Source organism: Buteo buteo, chromosome 26 (genome assembly GCF_964188355.1).
Source record: "Buteo buteo chromosome 26, bButBut1.hap1.1, whole genome shotgun sequence".
Taxonomy (NCBI): Eukaryota; Metazoa; Chordata; class Aves; order Accipitriformes; family Accipitridae; genus Buteo; species Buteo buteo.
Window position 1 is genome coordinate 17,034,963 of NC_134196.1, and position 22,980 is coordinate 17,057,942.

The following is a 22,980-nucleotide window of genomic DNA, read 5'->3' on the forward strand; positions in this document are numbered from 1 at the left end:
AATATTTTCTTGAGGTATAAATTGAACACCTGTCCAAATTGGCTGTTGCTGTGTAGGAAAATGATGAAGATCAAGAAACACCTCTAGGAAAAAAAAATTAGCTGCCATTTAAGGTTAGAAAAAGACAGCTTTTTGTTTCTGAGCAGCTGAATAAAAGATTATACAAAGCCATAATTATCATGATGTAACAAGCTCATTTTATTAATCGGCTTTGCCTTGCTACATCGCACTTCCATTCATTACAAACTCTGACAGTTACAAAAGCAAAAAAGCTAAAGGCATTGTGTAAACACATTAAAAAACCCAACTTACTGAAGTGTAGTGTTAAAAACTCTGCGGACAGATGCCAACAGTAACTCTGGTGAGACCTGAGCAAGTCTGTCCAGCAACAGTTTCAACTGTTTTCTGTACTCCACAAACATTGCTTCATCTTCACCCTACAAAACATTCACATGTCAGTGAAGTCCATATTTTCATGTTTAAATTAATCCACAATCATTTTAGACAATTACACCTAAACCAAAATATTTACATACAAGAACAGTATACCACAGTCAGAGAATTCAATAATGCTCACCCTATGCTCTTGCAACATAACAGCAGGCTCCTTTTTTGGCTGGTTGTAATATGTTGAGATCCACTGCATTCAGTCCAGAAACATATTAAAAAGGCTTTCCAAACTGAAAACTAGCCAAAAGTACAAGAAAGAAAATGCTCTTGGCAAAGCCTTATTGACCCAATTCTTGAAAATTGACTCACTCCTCAAAGATGTTCATTCTCAGCATCTAGCTTAGTTTCAAAATTAAACTGACAGAAACATTTATGATGACTGCATACAGTTTAAGTTAACCTTTTTAAGACTATAGCTTGCCAAACAGCCTGGAGCAAAAGTAAGTCTAACATATTCAATCGTTATTGCTGGCTGACAGAGATGTAAGCATGGGAGAAAACGAAGTCAAAGACCTTCCTCCTCCTTTAAATTATTTTTGCAGAGATTTGACCACCTGAAGTAGGTCAAGCAGCATCTCTTAAAGAGTTTCATTACACAATGATTCTCTGATCTTTTTGCAAGACACAGAAGTGATGTGCGGAAACACACAAACTCACACTGAACAAGCCAGCTCAACAGCTATGTTTAGCTAACAGCACAGCTGTATTTGCCTAGGAATAGTTCTGCACAAATGCAGCCAGAAATATTCTGTTAACTGAACTGGCTTGAATATCCCTTTACTGTGTTTTGTCCTATGCAGACATGCCTAGAGCTTAAAGAAAGCTTTCCACATAGGAAAAAAATTCAGCCTACAGACCTTTGCTTCCTATCTTCAAATCTTTAGTCTATGAAAAATACATATTTTAAAAGCGTAAGTTTTACTACATGTAATTTAATTTGCATTTGTCTGTTTATTCATATAACACAATACCTCATTTTCAAAATTATATTCTTCATCATATGTCAACTTCTTCATAACAGCCAACATGATTGCCTAAGATAAAAACAGAACTGTGAGCACAGAAGCAGGCAAGTGATAACAAGCAACAGTTAAAGTCCTAGAGTAAAGGAAACATTAAAGCAAGTGTTACATGTTTACAAATACCTTAAATCCCATTTGAATTATTTTCAGAGGTTTAGCAGAAGTAACAGTCCAAACTAAAACAAATGGATTATATCCAAACAATACACACATGCCATTCCAGATACCCAGCATAGATGACTTGGAGCTCTCGGTCTCTGATAGTATTATCTGGCTTTGTTTCCTGCTTGTAATCTATGCTGTTCAGTTCACACTGGAAACAACAATTAAGATGACTGAACTCAGCAGAGGAAGCTAAACAGGTTGTCAAAGGTCCTCTTTTAAAGGGGCAGGTCAGCTTTGCCACAACATTAACTTTTCTATTAGCTCAACATCCTGGAAAGGTTTTTTTGGGGGACAGGGTAACAAGCTGAATTGGTCCAGCAAAGAATCCAAGAGTAAGGAGCAGCAAACAATAGTAAGCAAAGCAAAACCTTCCCTTTTCAGCAGCAGCAAGTTGTTAATTAGTTAAAGCACTGACATGCAATTTCACCTTAGTAGGGACCGTTGAGAAGTCCTAAAACAGCAATAAAGACTTGATCTCACCTCTACTGAAGTCTCAAACTCTAAATGTATAACTTTGGTCTTACTAAGCATTTACCAGTTCAAGTTTTTAGAATTCTGCTTTAATGTTTAAAATACATGGAGTACTCAATTCCATTCATGCATTCCAGGATGGATAGAAATTGGACTGACACACACAGCTAAAACAAGTGTTTAAAAATCTATTCTATTTTAATTTTCATTTTAAGTTTTTTCTAGGGAAGTTACAGAAATGTTTATTAAATCTAAAATATTCCACATGGACAGAAAGCTATTCTGAATAATTAAAACTGAATGAGAGGCAGACCATTTTCCATATGCCTATTACAAGAAATGGGTTCACTGAACACTGGAGAAGACTGTAGAATTATAACAGGTATTTGATTAGCATTACAGAGCACCTCATCCCTATACCTACTACAAGGTGAGAAAACAAACTTGTCTTTTTTTTCATATTGGTTAAATTCAGTAGCCAACAGCTTTTATTATAACTATAGCAAATGAAAATGCTGATCATATCAGCAAGAACTTAATTATCATTTCGCGATTCTCTTCCAGTACTGGAGGTTCTGAATGCAGCCAGCCATAAATTCCGGACAAATAATAAACAAGGCAACAAGGTAAATTTAAAAAAAACCAACTAAACAAGACTTTCGACAAATCAATCACAACTACATTTTTCATTTTAAGTGCAAAACTTGAAGTTCTTTAACACCAAAATGGACCAATGAATTAAATTGAAGCTAAATTCCTGATGATCTTGCAGAAATACACTTGTAATACTTTGAGGAAGAACATGATCAAATAGCAAGAATGTCATCAAGCTTTCTATTAACACCAAGTGTCAGCATCATCTGTGAGAAGACTCTGCTTCTCCATAAGAAGTAGTATTAAAGAATTAAAATAATTGCAAAACATTAATGTGATATGCTTGTAGCCAGAAATGCTTAGAAACACCTGTCATTTTAAGAATTAAAAATGTGATCCTACTGATGAGAAAAAAAAAAGAAAAAACTTAGGGACTTCAAAAGCACAATAAACAAGACCACCTTTTTTCCTGTTCAAATAATGAACAAGTTGAAGGTGAGGACTTCTTAGGTGCAAAACTTTAAAGGAATGCTGCTAAGCGCACAATTTAAAGCTTAAGACAGACAACAATAAGATTTAGACTATTTCCAAGTACTTTCTTATGAGTTAGATGATCAGTATGATCGCTTCTCAGTTTAACACAAATCCTCAAGAAGTGCTCAGTAAAATCAAGAAATAATTATAACATGAAGTTCTTCAGTATGAAAGCAAGTTTAACAAAACAACAGACTCCAGGACAGTAACATTCAGATTTTAAATGTCTTAAGTGCACTGCAGTAGTAATTTTGTTTGATCCAGTTATAACAGAGACATAGTTACAAAAATAAAAAGATTCAGTGATGTTATCAAACTTCTCTTATTGTGTTACCTAATCCAATTTAAACAGACGTTAGACAAAACCAGATCAAGATAATCTAGACCACAGTTATCCAAATTCAACTTTTCATGTTAGAACAGGTACAGAATTCAGTTTTCTTTGTAAAGGAAAAGGAATCACAGCTGTCAGCTGTACAGACTTACAAAATACCTGCACCAATCTAACCAGTTCAACATCTAAATTAGTACATCCACATTGGTGCAGAAGGGTCATAGGGAAAAGAAATTAAAAAAAGGACTGTGCTGGAAAAGACAAACAGTTTACTACCTGCAAAACTGGACATAAACCTTATTAAATTTAATGTTTGATATATAAACTTAAGCTTATGTATAAACTCAAGCATATAAACTTAAGCTTAATGTATAGCTTAATGTAAATGCTTAACACATAACTGCTCATTATAAGTACAACTGTTATATTTTAATTGCAGCTTCTTTCATAATTTACCTAATGATAATATCAAGTGTTGAATTTTATGATAACCCTTCCCATACTGCTTCCCAGCCTTTGGAACCAGAGCAGGTTTTAATAAAAATAAAAAGCTTCAGGGAAAAAAAACCCTCTTCTGTCTTGATTTAAGAACATTCTATCAACAGTACAGACTGTACAGGAGCTTACCAACATGTGCTTAAGGGTTGCTTGGGAAGACCAGCTCTAAAATAGCTTTCATCTTCATACACAATTCAATATAGGTTTACTATTTAAAGAAACAGCTGTAGTTACTTAGCAGAAGATGGAACATACTGTCTTAACTTTTAAATCTTCCCATTTAATTATTGTCACATGCACATTTGAAGGCATATAAATAGAACATGATTTGTTTCAGCAAAATCAAAGATTCTGACCCAATGTGTTCCTGAAAAAAAGAATCTCTAGTAAAAAGAAAATACTTACCTCTACATTAGCTTTTTGTTGGTCTGAAAGAGCAGAAAGCTGTAAAATAAATTTCAAGTGTTATTCTTTGTATAGTAACTCCTGTATTACTGTCTAACAGGAAAAGACAGGTTTGCTTTTAACAGCCATACAACCTGCAAGCCTTCTTTCTACTTAACACAAGATTTAACTCAATTCCTTCGGGTTTCTAAACAACAGTATAGAAATAGCATGAACACAGCCATTAAAGATACTGAATGCTAATAATTCAAAAAACCTATTTTGCAAGTCAGCTTGCCCATAGTATGAGATTCATATATTCCCACCAAAAAATCAAAACTAAATCATATGTCAAAAAGTGATGTTAAATTGAAGCCAGACATATTTACTTGTTTCAAGATGTGAAGGTAGTCGTAACAAAAGCCAATGATATTAGATGAGATGTCGTCATCTTCGTGAATTAACAGTTGCAACATTAGGGCCACTTTTGCTTCAATAGCTTGCAGAGCATCTTGAGCACTCTTCATATCCCCATTTTTTATCAATTTAGTCCAACTAGCTATTAATGCTTGCCCCATCCCATTGACCAGCTTAGAAAATCTGGCCAGAAAATCCACATCATCTTCCTGCAAGACAAGACATCCGATTAAAAATACTAGCAGAGCTCATGTTTAAATGGCATGAGCTTATAGATTCTACTACCCATGTCTAGTACGTAGAAGTAGTAAAACCAACATTTATCTCCTAGATGGAAAGTTCAAGTGCCTGGTTTGTTTTCCCCGGGGAATGGAGAGAGAAAAACTAAAGCAATGCCAGATTTGGCTGTCCTCCATTATAGAACGGTAGCTTGCTTCATTTCTTCAGATTAGTTTGTTTCTCTTTTTACTTTACAGCAAGAAGCAGGTTCAAAATAAAAGCAGCAGCACATACCTACCATAAATTTTAGGCTGTATAAGAGGAAAATCTTTTTATGGGAAAACTTCAAAGAATTAACAGCTGTAGCTCACTTCAGAAATACTGATACCGAGTAACTTTCAGTACTGCCTGTAAGAGTGAGTTAATATTAAATATTTATGGCTTGCTTTTGCAGAAACACATTGATTAGAATTGAGAAATACCCCTCAGTCACCCCAGACAGATGCTTTGCTCCCCGCCATAACTGTATATAAGCAGAAGAATAACAAGTCTTCCTCAGAAAGCCTGAGGTAAGATTTTGAGGAACACCTCCTGAACTGACGAATGCACATTGTCAAATTTGTATTCTTACTAAAATGCAGAAAAAGGCTTCACAATTAAGTGATAACTGCCTTGCAATCTAAGGACTACAGCTTCATAAGGATTGGTTCCCTTCTCCATGGCAGGTAGCAAACAGCTGTTCCTTAAACACTGCAACTGCCAGGGAATGCGTGTTTTGTTAGTAGGTATATTTTTCCATCTTATTGATATGAATTTCAAGCCTCATGTCTGATGGTGCAGACATACAGAAGAGCATACATGCCCTGTAGAAAGCTCTTTCCCCTACCTAAGCATGCATAGCTGATCTAAAGTCTCACCCTAAAAAACCCTCTACCTTGGCTATAATATCTATTACGGAATCATTCAGAACAGAAGATTCAACAAGGCAACAAAACACAGAAGCAGCATTAACAGTAAGCACAACAAGCTTTAGTAGAGGAACAGAGGAGTTACATAGTACCTTGCTTCTAAAACAAAAAACTCATGCTGAGGACAAACAAAATGCAGTGTTTTAAATGAACAAGGAATATTAATAACAAGCTGTCCTTTTAAGTATGACAAAACCATGAGGAGTGTTTAGCTTTGATGCAGAAGCAGAACTAATTCTCCCTAATCTGTGGACTTCGTTTTATAGTTTTCTGTTTATTTGCTTATTTAAGAACTGTTGGAAACCTATAACTCATTCCTATTGTAAAAATCAATACACAAACCTGATCAATACTGAAGAGGCCAGCAGACTGCAATACTTGACATAAAGATTCAACCAATTTTGTTTTATCAATTGGGTCCATTCCCTTATTTACAATTTCAAACAAACAATCACAAGCTTCTTCCCGGAGAACTTCCACAGACATGTGACCTAGCAGCATATTTATAAACCTTTAGAGGAGGAAAAAAAAGTTTATTTTTATATGTACACAGTAGCATCATATAGAAGCTTTATATTATTTGTGTGCATGTTTATAATGTTTTCTTTTTATAAGACAGTTTTAAACTCTATTATACTGACTAAACCCAGCATTTTATACATTTTAAGGACAACCCAGCAAACTACGTAGTGTCTGTTTTGGCCATTATATCGGCTTGGCTTGCAAAGCCCATCACTCTACTAAAAACACAAAACCTCCAAATAATTATATAATAAAGTTCTTTTTCAAAGATGAGTTTCAATTCTGTTTCATAGAAATACAGTCAGCATGCTACCAAGCTTATTTTTGCAAACATATTCCATCAAAAACCCGTTACCTTTCATTGGCTATCAGGCTCAAATCTATCCAGGATACATAAGCTCCAACAACTTCAAGGCACTGGCATGTCAACTCTGAATTATTATATTGATAGTTTTGTAAGATTTGGTACCATGATTCCACCAAACTTGGAATGCACTGTTCCCTCATAGTATCTTTTAATAAGGTGTTCCTACGAGCCTCCTATCAATACAGAAAAAGAATAAATCAGTCTTGTCATAGATTAGCATCTTGTAAAATTAGGAGCATTTCTGTATCCACTACTAGACACCACTTGTCCTAGCAAGATAAATCAGAAACTCAAAGAGAGCACTTTTTTTTTCTTGCAAGAAATAAAACCAAAATACCCTAGTTTTCGCTCTTTCTACCACAACGCCCAAACCCTGAAGAAAGGCAGACAAAGAGGAAAAGCCCTCTAGATCATTACATGGGTTTTTGATGTTAGGATTCCTTAAAACAGGCACTAGAAGAAGTTAACATTTTTAAATGAGTCAGTCTAACATTAAATTGGCTAACTCAGACCATTAGTTTTTGTTTGCTAGCTCTTCAAGCAAAAAATACATTAACTGAAAATTATAAAATCATAAAAAGCATTAAACAACATATGGCTTTTGGATCTAAACCACCTAATGTCTCTAAGGCAGGGTTGCCATAGGAAAACAACATCATCTCTACAAGTCTTCTGCTCTAATTAAAGTAAGAGAACTTTTTTGAAATTTAAAACAAATGTTAATGCAAAATAATAACTTGCCTCTGAGGTATGAACAACATCCCGGTCTACCAGCTCAGCATCAACAGCCATCAGGATTCTGAGGTACATATCCACACCTCGTGGATTAAGGTCAACTACTGATAGAATATCAAAAAAAAACTTGGGCCATTTTGTGAGATATTCAGTAACAAAAAGCAATGCAAAGACTTGCGCTGCTTTGTTGCGAATAAAAGTCTTCTCAGGCTGGGGATTCAGCATCTGGTAGAAACAAGATATTTTATTTGTACATTCTTACCAAATTAGAGAAGAATCATATATGCTTGTTGATCTCTGCATAGCAATTAATGTACTACCTCTCTTCCTGGCTGAGATCAATCAAAAGCCTTAAGCTTTCCAAGGATTTTGAAGAAAATTTAGCTAAATTGTAATGAAACAGGGGAAACATTCTTTTTGGGTGATACAGTCCTAAGCCTTTCATTCAGTGCTAAGACATTAAGTGTACTATTCAAAGACTAAAAGCTAATTTGGCAGTTTGGTGAAAGGAATAAACAACAGCTTCCAGAAAACAAGTTGCAGTCCTCTTGTAGCTAGCTTGTGCCTACATTAGATGTTAGCTTTAAGAATACTAAAGGAAGTTTCTAAGTCTAAGCTCATTGGAGTGGGGGTGGGGGGGGGTGGGGGTGGGGGAAGAATCTGTCACTACCAATCTCTCTCTCTCTCCTTCCACTTTTCTATAAACTTCTAAATGGGACAGCTTGCCACAAAGAGAAATTAAAAGCAATTTAATCCATTTCACAATGATCTGTTCTTTTTCAAGTTGCATCATATTCCATTTCCTACTGTTAAGTTTTCTACAAACAAAGCAACTATGTTAATTTTCAGTGCAGAACTGCAATGATAACTAGATAATGGCAGGTATAGGCCAAGACTTGTATCAGCCCACTTGATGGTTCTGCTGATTGCAAATTCTTGGGTCAACTGATACTACATGTTCAGCTACAGTAACTAATTCCACAAGAAAGAGTAGCCAATACTCTGCCATAGTATTAACAGAGGAGTGTTGCTGTTCATTCATAAACATCTGCTAGCATTCTAAGTAGACAGGAGTTAGGCCAGGAGGGTCTTAAAAACAGCATTACTGTTCCTCCTCCAGACACTCAGGAACATCAGGAATCTGGATTATATCTCTCTAAAGGGAAACTTTTAATACTCCATATTTTACACACAACTGATTAAACCACAATCATTATCTGAAATAAGAGTTTTATATTTAGTAATATGTTCAAGCACAGACTTCTTTACAACATCTGATTTAAAGAATTTCTAATCAAGATTAGCATGTTAAAAGCTTTTAACCATCAGATACCATGTATCTTCAGAAAGCCATCTTTAAACTCAAATGACAGATTAAACATTTAGCCCACGCTCAAGGCATTATGTTAGCCCACTAATAAGCCTACTATGCAAGACCACTGTGAAGGGACATACTTACCTGTGCTTGCAGCCATGTTATGAGTGTTTCCCTAATTAGCTGCTGCTGGACTTCAGTAAGTTCAGAGTATCTGAAACAAAGCATAATGAGATCAAAATACAACTGCTTCATGACAAGTGCAACATTCAGCAAGGCAAAAACTCTTTTAATATTGCACATAAAACTGCACATTAATATAAATGAAAGGTTCCCAGAAAAGGAATTTACACAGCTATTTGTGTATTAAAATTTTGAATCAAAGACATAAAAATAAGGAAAAACATTTTGCCTATATTAATGGATTACATTTTGAGGCACTACTGCCTCCTATATTGGAGTAGGAGCTTGAAATTTTGCAGGAAGGCTGCTCTATCAGGGACAGGACTTACGACCCTCAAAAATACACATTTGACCATAAACCACTGGGAGAAGGAAGAGACATCTGTATATGCTCAAACTTGTTTACTACACATTGAAGACTGCCAACAGCAAGCACAAGGAAGTCCTTCACTGATCTGACCTACAGTACATTAATTATCAGACATATCAAAACAAAAAAAGCAAACAAGCAATTCTGCTTTATGTCATACATATAGTCTTGGCAGAATTTGACATTATACCCAGCCCACCTCAAATACTACCCACACAAGATGCTCCTTCCCAGGACCAGCTAAGCTCAGAACACTCTCCTTGCAATAGAACTAGCTATAGGTTTGGTACAGTCCTTAACAGGAATGACTGCTGAATGCAGCTCCAGTGTTCCTGTAACAAGTAACTACTCATTAAGGAGAAGAAAAAGCAACCCCACTGAAAACGCTCAAAGAAAATAAGAAGCAGGAAACCAAGAGAAAACATACTGCAGTAAACAGGCAACAGGAGTGGAACAAGCAGAGGAAGATGGACAATGAGGTAAAATCAGGTGAATAAAATCACAGAAAGTTAAGTCTTTCATTTTTGCTGGGATACATAATTGTGCAAATCAGTTGCAAAATACATCTTATTCCTATCTAAAGCCTAACCCACATGTTCAGTGTATTGCAACCAGTCACGATGATATTCCAAGAGGCAGACACCTCTGCCATGATGTTCAAGTCCAGACCAAAGGAGCCCAAAGTGTGAACAAAATATAGTTCCATGCAATGAAACTTACATTATTTCAAAGTATTTTCTCCTAAAATTATGATTCTATGAGAACACCACTCAGTGAAAAGACTACTTTCTCTTAACATCTCTGCCATGGTTATTGAATGAATAGGGCTTTGTCTGAAGGCCAGGGCTCTGTACTGAGCAAGGCTGCTGCTTGCAGGACTCTTTTCTGCAAAAACCAGTGAGAGCACAGAATAAGGCTTGAAACTCCAGAAAGGAATGGCTAAGTAAGTTTCGAGCAATCACTGGTAATCGGGTCTGTGTTAGGCCATACACAGGTGTTAAGACTAGCTAAGTAGAGCACACTGCTCAAAACTCAACTGCTGTTCAAAACCCAACTACTCGTCTCCCAGGAAAAGGTGAAGAAATGTAAGAAAGTCCTCTGGACCAGATTAAAGCCACCTCATCAACCACACCAAGATGACAGATACCATTTTAAGTTTCTTTGCAAGCAGAATAAAAAGGGAAAGTTAAATGGATGTACATGGCTGGTGTTAAGAAAGATTACTCACTTGAACTTAATTTGATGTTCCAGAACTTGAAAGCAAAAGAACTTGATGTGATCATCACTAGAAAATAAAAGAAAATTACTAGTGGCAATATGGTACACTTCTCTGGGAGGAAAAGATTCCTCAAGTATTACAACCAGGTCATCCCTTTGGTAAATCAAGAATTACTGTGCACCAGAGAAAAATGCTGTGGCTATTACTTCAAAGCAAAAATGACAAATACTCAAGCAGTTCATTTGGTAAAAATGAGCAACTGTTAAACTAAATATTTATGTTTGATATCACAATCCTTTTTTCTACAGCCACCAATTTGTTATGCTTTGATTTCAGTATTGAACATACAAAACTACAATACCTATTGTATCCTGCCTTCATAAAAATCTGTTAGGCTTCAGCAGTAATACATCTGGCTTCCATTAGTACACTAAGTGCAAGTTGTACACTGTGTCTTAAAGAGCAAGCTAAAGACAAACTGAGGTACAGATTAGGAAGGGACATTTCACATGCTATATAATCTACATGATTTCTTAATCTTATCTAAAATTTGTAACAATCATAATGTAATTTAATAAAGATTATAAAATGCTGTTTTCAAATCTTGTGTGGTTTTGTTAATTACTGCGTACTCCTTTGGAGTCAGAAGTTTTGATAAATCATTTACAAAAAAGCATTCACTATAAGTCACTGTTGTTATTCAGGAGGCATACATCCCTCAGTTTCCTTCTAACCTGAATTATTCTGTGATATAGCAACAACCCAGTATTTGAGATCTAAATACACAACTTTGTGCAAAAATAGTGCTGACTACATACTCTTTGCATCTTGAAAAATGGGATGGCCTACTCCATAGAATGGGACAAAGAACTACTACTGAGATTACTGCATATAAAGCCTGTAGTCTCACAATGGAAAATTTTCAGCGCTCCTCCCCAAAAGATAGCACTAGAACTCATTCTTTTTCCCTGGAGTTCATAAAGCAGCAGTCTTTAGGCTACTAAATTAATATGGAATTTTATTTATACATCAGTCTTCCTTGAAAGGCATTATACATAAGCCACAGATTAACTATGATTCTAAAAACAGTATGAAGACCATATCAACTTTCAGCAATTTAGTTTGCCTGTTATGCTGTAGAGCTAAAACCAGACCCAAACATATGAAAATAAGCAATGATTCTTATCTACATTACCTGTATATACTCTGAGCTAATGCTTCTGCGCAGACTTGCCAAGCATCCTGAGATATCTTCAGCTGCTCAAAGTAGGCTAGTGCCTGCAAATATCCAAGTAAGTTTCATTTTAAAAAAGGAATAAACAAACCACACAGCAAGACATCTCATTCACACTTAAGACTCACATTTAAACAGCTCTCCTTCAAAAAACCAAATGGTATTTGGATACATCCAAGTATTTATATGACTCCCTAATTACCATAACACAAGAGTGTTTCTTCAAATGCTAATATCACAGGTACACATTTCCACTTTACATTCAATAAAAAGATTTTTGTTACTTGAATATAAAAGTCATAGAATCAGAAATGTTGAGGTTAGAAGGGACCTCTGGAGACAGGGTCGACTAAAGAAAGTTGCTTAGGACCTTCCCATTTAGGTGGAAGTTCACATCCGAGTTAAAATTCCTTCCACAAATTCTAAAGAGAAAATAATTTAGATTTTTCACTGAAAACAACTCAGTATTTTTGTTGCACCACTTTGGCTGTATTCAACACCTCAAGCTCAAGAAACATTCAAACACTGATCATGACTGTCAGTTTATGAAGCCACCACAGAGACTGGAAAAAACTTCTACCAAACTCTAAATAATCAAGTTGCTTATCAGAACTTCTACGTAGCTTTTGACAACAGTTAACTTAATCTAAGTGCTTTAAGATTTAGTGTGGCCTGTTATACAAAACAGTAAAGTAGCTTTTGAAACAGAGATTAGATTAACAACATTATTTCAATTCTACGAATGCTTGTATTTCAAGGGGGTTTTTTGGCTGTTGGGTGGTTTTGGTTTTTTGCATTAGTTCATAATTGTTTCCATTCACCAAAGTAATTTCCCAAAGTAATTATTCAGTGAGTTGAAATAAGTTCTTAAACCAAGAATTCCCTTCCTGTAGACAATTTTCTTATACTGAACAGTTTTACTAGAAATGGTTTCATACTTCCTTTATATGTTACATCTTACATGATTAGTGAAAAGGTAAATCACCTTTTACTATAAATATTTCAAAATTAGGCAGACTGCACAGTTAAAAGATCAATAAATCTATAAGCTTCAAATTTTACAGTGATATTCTATTAACAGAACACTAAAGATTAGCTATATCCATCCTTTCAAAAAGGACAAATACCCAGAACCAACATATTTAACAGGCAGCTTAGCAGTACCAGGCTGCATTTTTAACTTGCTTATACATTCCAGAATTTGAACACAAAATCAGGGTATTAACATCTTCATTTCTGAAAGATTTCACTGGAGGTTATCTTGCAGACAGTTGAATCAACTTGAAAATGAATCAGTAAGCATAAATATTTACTCATTAAATAGATAGATAAATTGTAATACCTTTTCACAGGAGCACCCCTCTTTTCTGAAGTAACTGTTACCCACTTACCATGACTACTTTCTTAACCTACTCTATGCTAATACAAACTTCATTGCAGTTAAAAACACACATTTCATTAAAAAGACACTAAAGGTAGGTAATCCATTCCAATAAAACAACACGTCTAAGAATTAAAAGGGCAATTGCAAGCAACTCATTCTGCTTTTCATTCTATGTGAACCTACATATGGAGCTAAGCAACAAGTACAAACATTTGAAAGGACCGAAAAAGTCAGAGCCCAGAAAAATAAATTCTATGCATGTTAAGTGTAATTTCACAGAATTGGTGACACGACCTTCCACTTACATGCTTGCGACATAACTTTGTTTTGTACTTGCCACCACGAACCCTATGTATTGGTTAACAAAAAAAAAAAAGGCAAGCCCCCAATTCCCCACCCAAGAAAATACAAGACTTTTGCACCCCCAATTATTAGACAGATAAACAAGTTAATTACATACTCTTTGTCTGAAGTCCGCATCAGCATTTGGGTTTAGCCCTAAAAGGGCTTGTTCATCCATCTCTACTGCTATACTCTTTGTTTCCTACTCCTAACTGGTTTGCCCACTTCTTCTAGAGAGGAAACTACGATCATCTGCAAGTAGAGAAAGAGAAACTTTATTTGCTCAGCAGAACAACAAAAATTAAAATCAGGACAGCAACAACCACAGAAGTTTGCCCACAAACCTCAAACACATAGTATGTACTCCACCAAAACATGAATGCGTGTACTTCTGGTACGGATACCAGAATCCTAAGTCCTTTAATCAACTTTTAATAGTACTAAACTTCTTACTGAATAAGGAGAATTTGAAGTGTCCGTATATTTCAGTTATCTTGAAAAGAGCTAATATAATCTTAATTAACAGAGAAATGGTATGACATGAACTATTCAACTGAAAGGCTTGAACTCAAATTTCAAGCATGCAGAGAAGGTTTCAGCAAGATATGATATAAGCATAAATCTGCTACTTAAATGCTGGACAGCTGTATTTTTTTCCCCCACCACAAACTTTGTAACTGCAAAAAAAAAATCTCTAGTCATCTCTAATATTGTTAAGATGCTTCATAAACTCATTTATGAAGTATTCCCCTAGGGAGGCAAAGCCATTAGAAGGTCTTTCTTCTAAAGCAAGCGCACACAAGAGAAATGTCTTATAAATTAACCACAAAATACATCATACTGAGTTGTTAACAAAGTTTTCTGTTCCTACTAATGGGTGCTGATTTACCAGCAATGATTTTTATTTAGAAAATTTAGTGTAAAATTAACAAGCAAGCTAGACAAATGTTCTAAAGATGATGCATCTCTACAGGCTGTTTGCAATGCTGTGGTAAAACACAGGGAATTAAAAAAAATAAAAATCTTTGTCAAATACTAGGATGCTGTTAAACAGCAAGAGGGGACAAAATCCGTCCATCCTTCAAAGCCCCCCCCAACATAGTTAATTAGGCCTGAAATAAGGCCTTGTTACGTAAGTATGTAGGAGGTAGGGGAAGGGAAGATAGACAAGAGGAAGAGATGAAATACAAAGGAGCTGTGGTTTGAAGCTGCCTACAGGCCTATAGGTAGAACTTCTGATTTCTTAGTATTGCGTGTCTCGTGCACGCTCTACTGTTCACCCTCCCCCACTGGAAGAAAGGTGGCACAGTGACAACTGACAGCAAGCATGCCTGAAAAGGAGCGCTCAAAATTTAACGTGGTAAGACAGGTATTTCTATAAAACTCACTACAGAATACACTATAATAAAACGCATCATGAAAAGCAATTTAATAAGTAAAATTGAGTTCGTACCAAAAAAAAATTGCAGGTTGCAGCTGTACAGAAACCAGAAAATCTGGAACAAAGCGATGACTCGTGGCAAAACAAGCTTCACACACTGCCTTGCGACACAGAGCAATCCTGCTCAGGGTCAAAATCTTTAGGGATTAAAGTTGTTCTGCTGAGTCTTCTCCCTCTGCACCCCCGGCCCCCAGCTTGTTTTCCCCATAATCAATATCCAAAACAGCCAGATTAAAATAAAAGTAAAATGCTGCTGGAAGAGTTACTTTTTTTGTTTTGTTTTGTTTTTTACAGCACGTTTTGATTAGGGTCTGGTCCAGAGTTATACAAGTAAAACTATTTAATATACAGAAGCATACTTTTGGCATATTTTCCTGCTGATATCACTACATTATCTGCCCAAAAGGTAGTAATCTTGTACACCTGCGTGACAAGTTTTGCTATTAAAAATAACCTCACTCAAACACATATTCTTTTCACTTGCTTAGCTAACAGCAATGCCAACCAGTTCTACTAATTTTGTATATGCTACATAAGTATATTTAAAATTTCATCTTTTACCCTATATCCTTTTCTAAGAGTTTCAGCTTGACTAGCCAACTCTAGAAGACAAATAATTGAGATAGACTATTTGAATGAGCCTTTTGAGAAAGCTAACAAAATAGCTTCTCATGCTATATGGTTTTAGTTGAGCAGGTAGCTTTTCCACCACAAATCTACTTTACCAGCCAGTTACACTTCAAAAGCAAAATCAGAACTGCAATTTTAATACTACTTACAATTTGCAAAATCCATTGCAAGATATACCCAGCTATAATGTCAAGTATGTCACTGAAGCAAGATTTATAAAAAATAATCAATAACATCAATAGTTAATATGCAGCTGTGTAGAAAGTACTGTCTTATTCACTTAGAGATGCTTTTTTTGTTAAGCAGTCGCTATGTTGCGTGGCAAAGTGATCTTACTATAATTAGGAAGGTGCAGTTCCTTAACAGTGAAGTCATACAGGTATACGTATCTCATCAGGATAGTTTATTCCCTTTCACGTATTAAATACTTACAAATGCATTTGATAGCAGAGACTGCTTTCTTACAGGAAAGCAGGAAAAAAAATGTAGCCACACTTTGAGTGGGGAAGATTGTCCAGTTTAACAACACTAACATGGTCAAAGGTGTGTAACTTGTGTCCAGATATGTCCTAACAATAAAAACATTCAGAGCATTTTAACTACAGATGCTAACCACGGGAACAATTAAAGAATACTTTGTTTGCAGCATTCGGTTTTGCTATTTACAAGATTGTGATAGCACACAGGGTGCCAGTGACAGGCTTCATTTTAATTCCCTCAAATCTTCTCTCTAATAAAACAAAGACAGTAAAAGATCACCTTTCACGTTCTTTTTTGAGCTCTGTTTTGCTTGCTGCAAGTCTTGAGCATATTTACAGCCTCTTAGGCTATAGAGCCTTTACACCGACCTAACGTGGTTAAAACGAACAGCTGTGTAGTTGTAGCTACTTCGAGAACTTTTCAACTGGACTAGAAAGTTTTTCTCTCTGGAAGTGACACGTTAGGTCTTCATCTCAGGAACATCCTTACTGGCCAGGAACTCCCCGAGAGAAGCAAGGCCTTCTTGCCCGCCCCCCCCCCCCCCCCGACTTGGTCAAGAGCCCAGCCTGTCCTCGCTGCAGAGCCGACAGCACTGCCTGGCTCAGCAGCTCAGCCGAGGAGGGGGATCTGGCGTTCGCACCCAGCGGCGAAGACACCGGGGCTGCAGCTTAACCCCTTCGGCCCCTTCCCGGGGCCGCTGCGGAGTGACAAAGCAGTCCTCCCCCGGCGGGGAACCGCCGTACTGGGACACGCCGAGAGCAGCGGAATATGGAGGTGCAGGGGAGGTCCCTCCCCTCGCGTTGCAGTGCAAGAGCTCACGGTCACTTCCTTCCCCCACCGGAGCCATAACGCAGGACGGCGACCGAGGCAGCTCCCGCAGCACGCGAACAGAACCGCACCGCAAAGCTACAGCGCGCAAGAGAAGAATCCCGATGTTTTCGGCGGCCGCACGACCAGCGGCGTGGGGGGGCCCCAGACGGCTCACGGAGGGACCGGCCCGACGGGGACCGACCGACTGCGGCACCCCCCTGCTCGCCCAGCAGCGGGGCCGGGTGGGCGGGGAGGCCGCGGCGCCTGCCCCCCCCCCCCGTTCTCCACAGCCTCACAGCTGCGGAGGAGGCGGCGCCGGGCTGCCTGGAACCGGCCGGGTGACCTGCGGGAGCCCGCCGCCAGCTCAGCGGCGACGCCCGCGGGCGCCCACACCGCCCCGGCCCCCGCCAGCGGCCGGGGAGGCCCAGCCCCCCGCCGGGCTGAGTCACCCCGCGCCGCGTGTCGTGTCCCGTCCCCGTTCCCCCCGCCGTTACCTTTCCCGGTCACTCCTCCATCGCGGCGGCGCTGCCGGCTCCCACCCCCACAGCTCCGCGGCCGCCACGAGCATAAGGAGCGGAGCGGGCCGGGCCAGGCCGCGCCGCCTCGGCTGGCGGCGGGAGGAGGAGGAGGAGGACGCCCAGGGGAGGCGCCGCGTTCCTCGCGCGTGCGGAACGGCCTCCGGGAAGGAACGCTGCCCCCGCCCCTCGGCGGAGCCGCCGCAGGACTACGGCTCCCGGCGTGCCGCCGGCCCGTCCCGGCGCGCTCAGCCTCCCTCCGCGGCTAGGCGGCCGGCCGCGGGGCACGCCGGGATGCGCCCGCCCCGCGGCACCCTGGGAGCTGTAGTCCCGCCCCCTGCGGCGTGTGGGCGTGGCCTCCGCCTCCCGCCGGTGCCGCTCCTCGTCGCGCAGCTCCCTGGAAGGGCGGGGGGGGGGGAGGCTGCAGCAGCGAATGCCCCGATTCAATGAACCGGGCCGGGCCCGTTCCGCTCCTAAACTCCCGCCGGGATGCGGAAATGGCGCTTTGTCAGCAGCAGCGAGGCGAGCGCCGCCGTCAGCGCAGGGCGGCTCTGCCCGGTGACGGGCACAAGGGCGGGCCGGAGCTCAGGCACTGCTAAAGCGTCGGCTTGTGTGTGAGGAGACGGGTAGCCCAGCCGATGTCAGCAAATGTGACGCCGGTCACCTCCGCAAATCTGCGGCGGGGCAAGGGGTACGGGGGGTCTGGCGTGATGAGAGGCGTGCGTGTCTGCGGAATCAGGCCGAAAGGAAAAAAAGCCTAAGTGCCAGTAACTGCAGCAATTTACTTCATGGCTGCCGCAGCGTTACAGCGTCCTTCGAGAGGGAGGCCGCTCGCGCCGCCTGGCTACGGCAGCGCAGCTCTGAGAAGCCCGACCCGCACACCGCCCCAGCGGCCTTAACGCGCCGCGGCCGCACAACCGTTCCCTGCTCACGGTGCGCAGGTGCGGCCGCGCTCGGGGCCAGCCGCGACGAAGCGGATCCCATCGAACGGAGGCGGGGGGCGGTCCACGGGGGCAACCCCGCGGTAGCCAGCAGCCCCGGTCTCCCACGGGACCACGGGTGAGAGAGGCTCCCCCGACAGCCCTTCCACGCCCGGCCTCTGCCCCGCGGGGAACGCGGCGCTGGCTGCCTCCGCCTGCGGCCTCCCCGCCACGTCCTCTCCGGCAACGCCAGCAGGGCCGGCGGGAGACGGGGTCACGCACAGCCGGGCCTCTTCCGACCGGTACCGGCACCATGCGGGCCCGCGGCACTGCTGGCTTCCGCGGCCGGCCTGGCCGAGCGCCGGGCTCCACCCGCCGCCGCCGGCCGGGCCCGGACTGAGCCACGCGGCCCCCGCCGGCCCGGAGCCCAGCGCCGGCCGCCGCGAGCGGAGACTGACGGCTGCCTGCTCCAATCGCGCTCTCCTCCCAGCCAATGGGCAAACAGGGCGGCCGGGGGCGGGGCTGCCGGCGGGCGGGTGACGGGAGGCAGCGGCGCACGCGGCCTTTCCTTTCCTGCGGGCCGCGGAGGAGGCAGCAGCATGAAGGCGTCGGGCACCGTGAGTGAAGGCCGGGGCGCGGGGGCATGGCCGGGACCGGGGCCGGGACCGGGACCGGGACCGGGACCGAGGCGGCTGTTGGGAGGGCGGCGGCGCGGGCTTGCCGCGCAGGAGAGCGGCCTCTGCGCGCCCAAGCAGCCCCGCCCGGCTCTTGAGGGAGGCGAGCGGCCAATATGGCGGCGGCGCCGCTCCCGCAGGACGCGTGAGGAGGCCGCGCCGCTCCTGGGCGGGGGGGCCGCGATCGGCGGGCGGCACGGCTGGGCCCGCCGGGCCATCCGCCGGAGCCGGTGGTCTGCCTCTTCCCTTTCCCCTGGGATGGCCTGCTGTCTCTCGCCGCGGTGCGTTCCGCGGGGCCGGCCCGTGGTGGGGCCGGTCGGGCTGGCGCGGGGGTGGCTCCGCGGCGGCTGGGCCGGCGGCGCTGAGGGGCTCACACTGCGGGCGGCCTGTCGTTCGTCTCCCTCCAGCTGCGGGAGTACAAGGTGGTCGGGCGATGCCTGCCCACGCCCAAGTGCACGACGCCTCCTCTCTACCGCATGCGGATCTTCGCTCCGAACCATGTTGTCGCCAAGTCCCGGTTCTGGTACTTCGTTTCTCAGCTGAAGAAGATGAAGAAGTCTTCTGGAGAGATTGTGTACTGTGGCCAGGTGCGGGATTGAAAACCTAAAAGAGTGGGAGATTTGTAAGGAATTCCAGCTGGTATGTGTGGAAGGAATTTATGTAAGCACAGTTATTAGGGGTGAGGTTGAAGTTCATTTATTCTTAAGTTGCTGAGAACCTAAGTGACAAGTTCCTTTTTTCATAGTGGCACTATATGTCCAGTAAACTAAAAAGAAATGTACCTCCCAGCACTTGAGAGTTATGAGCTACGCCACTAGTCAGTGCTGCTGTCTGGTTCTAATGCTTGCTTCATTGTGGAATATACCTTTTAAGAGTCATCTGGACATTCATAATCCTTGGAAAGTAGATACTTGTATGCTTGCACTCCTCTACCTTGATGCTTAAAAGACATTCTTTAGAGCCGAAATCTTCTGTGTATTTTTCTTCCCACGCTGAATGATTAAAACTTTTCACTCTGAATTACCAAGACTTGAGTGTAGCTATGTTGATGTGGGGAAAGAGAGCACATAGTTGTTTTTGACATTAAAACTCCCCATAGTGGTTTCATTAGAGCTCTGAAATATTTCTTCTTAAACTTGTAAAATGCCAGTGATGTACTGTCTCTAACTACTTTTGTGCTCTTGTGTAATTCCAGGTGTATGAGAAGTCCCCTCTGCGAGTGAAAAATTTTGGTATTTGGTTGCGCTATGATTCTCGTAGCGGAACTCACAACATGTACAGGGAGTACAGGGATTTGACCACGGCTGGTGCTGTCACTCAGTGCTGTAAGTACATGTAACTGTTTGAGGTATAAAATGGTAGGACCAGTATATAAGCACAAGATTAAATCTTAAACTAGGCATAACGCATGATGACTTGGTCCATGATAAGATAACTGAAACACTGGAAAAATAAAGTGGGGAGTTCCCAGAGAAGTCCATGCATGTTTGTGTATGATGTATGTGGTATCTTCCTTGTTACCACTCTTTATACAGTTTCTCTAGCTGAAAATATTCCCACTTCATCTTGGTGTGACTTTCTACAATTCTGGTAATGAGGTTTGCCATACAGACTGAAAGTTTCATGACCTTTTAGGTGCTGTATATATTTCTTGCACTGTATTTGTTGTTTTAAAATAATTGAGTATATCTTCCCAAGTCTTGTGGAGAGAATATTTCAGATATCATGTGGAACACACTAGCATCTGTCCCTTGGAGAGCAAGTTAAAAAAAAAAAAATCACGAAAAACATCACGGGGCAGGGAAAGTTGTGTTGCTCGAAGATCTCATTGCCTTAGTTCAGGGAGAATTAAAGGTTGTCCTGATTTCAGTCTGTTTTGTGAAGTACTTGAGGGATAGACTGTTTGTATAGCTGATGCTGTTGATATTTGAATCCAGAAGTGTTATAAATACTACAGAATGCACATAAAAACCCAAAGAATATTGTTCTTAATAATGATATTCTTGTCATATGTGCAAATATTAAATGTATCTTGTCGCCTTTCAAAAGCTGAAGTGCTGTTGAAAGTGAAATTTAAGGTTCTACATTAACTTAGAATAATTCCTGTTAGTTAATATACTGGAGGACTGCTTAAGAGGCCTGAGAACTTAATTTGTCATGATAATTGCATCATGACTTTGATACCTTTATGTTCAAGAATACTTTTGACAGATAAGTTTTTAATAGGTATGTTAGATCTTCATGGGAAGCATTGTAAGCACAATAGTATTTCAACGGGCATGTTGTGTGGAACTGGCTATAGATGTCATGACCTGAAGGCAGTGATTTTCACTGCCGCAGGGAGGACTTTTCAGGTAGCATCATGTACAGATGGCTTCCTCCTGTTCTGAAAGCCTAATTATGTGGGCTAAATATCAATTCACGTTTTTATCACTTGGCACTTTTAAGAAAAGTAAAGATAACCTTGGATCCTACCTTTACTTGCACCTTCCTTTTGGCAGGGAAATTCTGAAGTTCACATGTCTTTCCAGTAATCATATTTCAGTGTTGATTCTGAATCACAGGGTTTTTGTGCGAAAAATGAAATAGCCGCATGTAGATTACTTCTGTACATATGTACCTTCTTAAAATCAGGCAAGAACAGTAAGAAGGTGCTTTCTTGGAGGAGTTTTTTATGTGTTCCAGGAAGAATTTTCTGCTGCATGTTGGTTCTGTGATATTTCTGCATCACTTCAGATACTAAAACCAGTGTGATTAAGTAGAGTCAATCAGGAATTTTAAAAGTTGTAGATGGTACTATAAACATTTCCTGAAAAGATGGTAGTAAGATTTTTTGAACTGAAAAGATTTATTTTTAATGAATTCTCTTGTTACAGACCGCGATATGGGAGCCCGTCATCGTGCCCGTGCTCATTCTATTCAGATCATGAAAGTCGAGGAGATTGCTGCTAGCAAGTGCCGTAGACCAGCAGTCAAGCAGTTCCATGTAAGTGAAGTAGCATTGCAGTGGCTGGTGGGTCCTGGTCTAACACAGACTGGAAGGGGGGAGCTCTCTTCTCTGGTACAGGTTTGCTTTGCAGGCAAAAATAGGGAGGGAACCTAACTTGCATGCATAGGTTTGCAGTTGTGTTATATTATGATCAAGACTTTTAATGCTAGAACTGTTTGAAAGAAAGTCAGACTAAACCAAAAGCGTTTTATCTTGCAGAAAGCTTACCTATATATAACAGGCATTTCTTTCAAAAAGAATCACAAAACTAAGGCATCTGTTAGCTCCTATATAGAAGTATAGATTAGAAGTATATCTAATCTGTGGATGCATTACTTCTCTATACATAAGTTAGCAGTGGAATGTAGGTTAGCTATTTATTGCAAACTATGTTCTGTTGTTCATCTAGTATCTCAATTAACACAGAATCATTTTTCTTGCAGGATTCTAAAATCAAGTTCCCTCTGCCACACAGAGTTCTGCGTCGCCAGCACAAACCACGTTTCACTACCAAGAGACCAAATACTTTCTTTTAAATACGAAAACGTGCTGTCAACCAACCCTGTGTTGTAATAAAGGTCTTATTTGAACCTTTGACTCCCAGTTGTCTTTTGGAAACAGTGTTCTGGATAACTAGGAGTCCCCCTTCCTACGCTTTATTTTCTGTAAACTATTGGCAGCCTACTGTTTGCAGCTATGATTGCCCTCAAACAGGTGAATGTTTCAGGTGACAACTTAAGTTACCAAAACAGCTCATCAATAAACCAAAATTTTAATAACCAGCTTTCCAGGTC

General features: G+C 41.1%; 2 protein-coding genes and 1 non-coding gene across 5 annotated transcripts in view; 2 read left to right on the plus strand and 1 right to left on the minus strand.

Annotated features, from left to right (window-relative positions):
• Nucleotides 1–17,873, minus strand: part of XPOT (exportin for tRNA) — a 29,371-nt gene extending 11,498 nt beyond the window's left edge. The window contains exons 1-12 of one of the 3 annotated variants that reach the window (XM_075058140.1): nucleotides 17,583–17,873; nucleotides 13,846–13,979; nucleotides 11,963–12,045; nucleotides 10,777–10,833; nucleotides 9,140–9,209; nucleotides 7,687–7,905; nucleotides 6,934–7,118; nucleotides 6,399–6,567; nucleotides 4,842–5,078; nucleotides 4,474–4,512; nucleotides 1,422–1,484; nucleotides 313–437 (exon numbers count right to left, since the gene is read on the minus strand). In XM_075058140.1, coding sequence (XP_074914241.1) covers nucleotides 313–437; nucleotides 1,422–1,484; nucleotides 4,474–4,512; nucleotides 4,842–5,078; nucleotides 6,399–6,567; nucleotides 6,934–7,118; nucleotides 7,687–7,905; nucleotides 9,140–9,209; nucleotides 10,777–10,833; nucleotides 11,963–12,045; nucleotides 13,846–13,905 — 1,307 coding nt within the window. In that variant the 5' untranslated portion in view covers nucleotides 13,906–13,979; nucleotides 17,583–17,873. Of the gene's footprint in view, nucleotides 1–312; nucleotides 438–1,421; nucleotides 1,485–4,473; nucleotides 4,513–4,841; nucleotides 5,079–6,398; nucleotides 6,568–6,933; nucleotides 7,119–7,686; nucleotides 7,906–9,139; nucleotides 9,210–10,776; nucleotides 10,834–11,962; nucleotides 12,046–13,845; nucleotides 13,980–15,180; nucleotides 15,366–17,582 lie in introns of those variants that run through there. The other 2 variants (XM_075058137.1, XM_075058138.1) reach the window with 2 other exon arrangements.
• Nucleotides 17,874–19,032: 1,159 nt separating this feature from the next.
• On the plus strand, nucleotides 19,033–22,776 carry RPL18A (ribosomal protein L18a). Its single transcript, XM_075058141.1, has 5 exons — nucleotides 19,033–19,140; nucleotides 19,605–19,784; nucleotides 20,393–20,522; nucleotides 22,074–22,183; nucleotides 22,630–22,776. The coding sequence occupies exons 1-5, from the start codon at nucleotides 19,123–19,125 to the stop codon at nucleotides 22,720–22,722; spliced, it is 531 nt and encodes a 176-aa protein (XP_074914242.1). The 5' UTR covers nucleotides 19,033–19,122; the 3' UTR covers nucleotides 22,723–22,776.
• Nucleotides 21,155–21,286, plus strand: LOC142045096 (small nucleolar RNA SNORA68). The gene has a single exon (XR_012654529.1). It is a non-coding gene; the product is annotated as a small nucleolar RNA SNORA68 (small nucleolar RNA).
• Nucleotides 22,777–22,980: the final 204 nt, after the last annotated feature.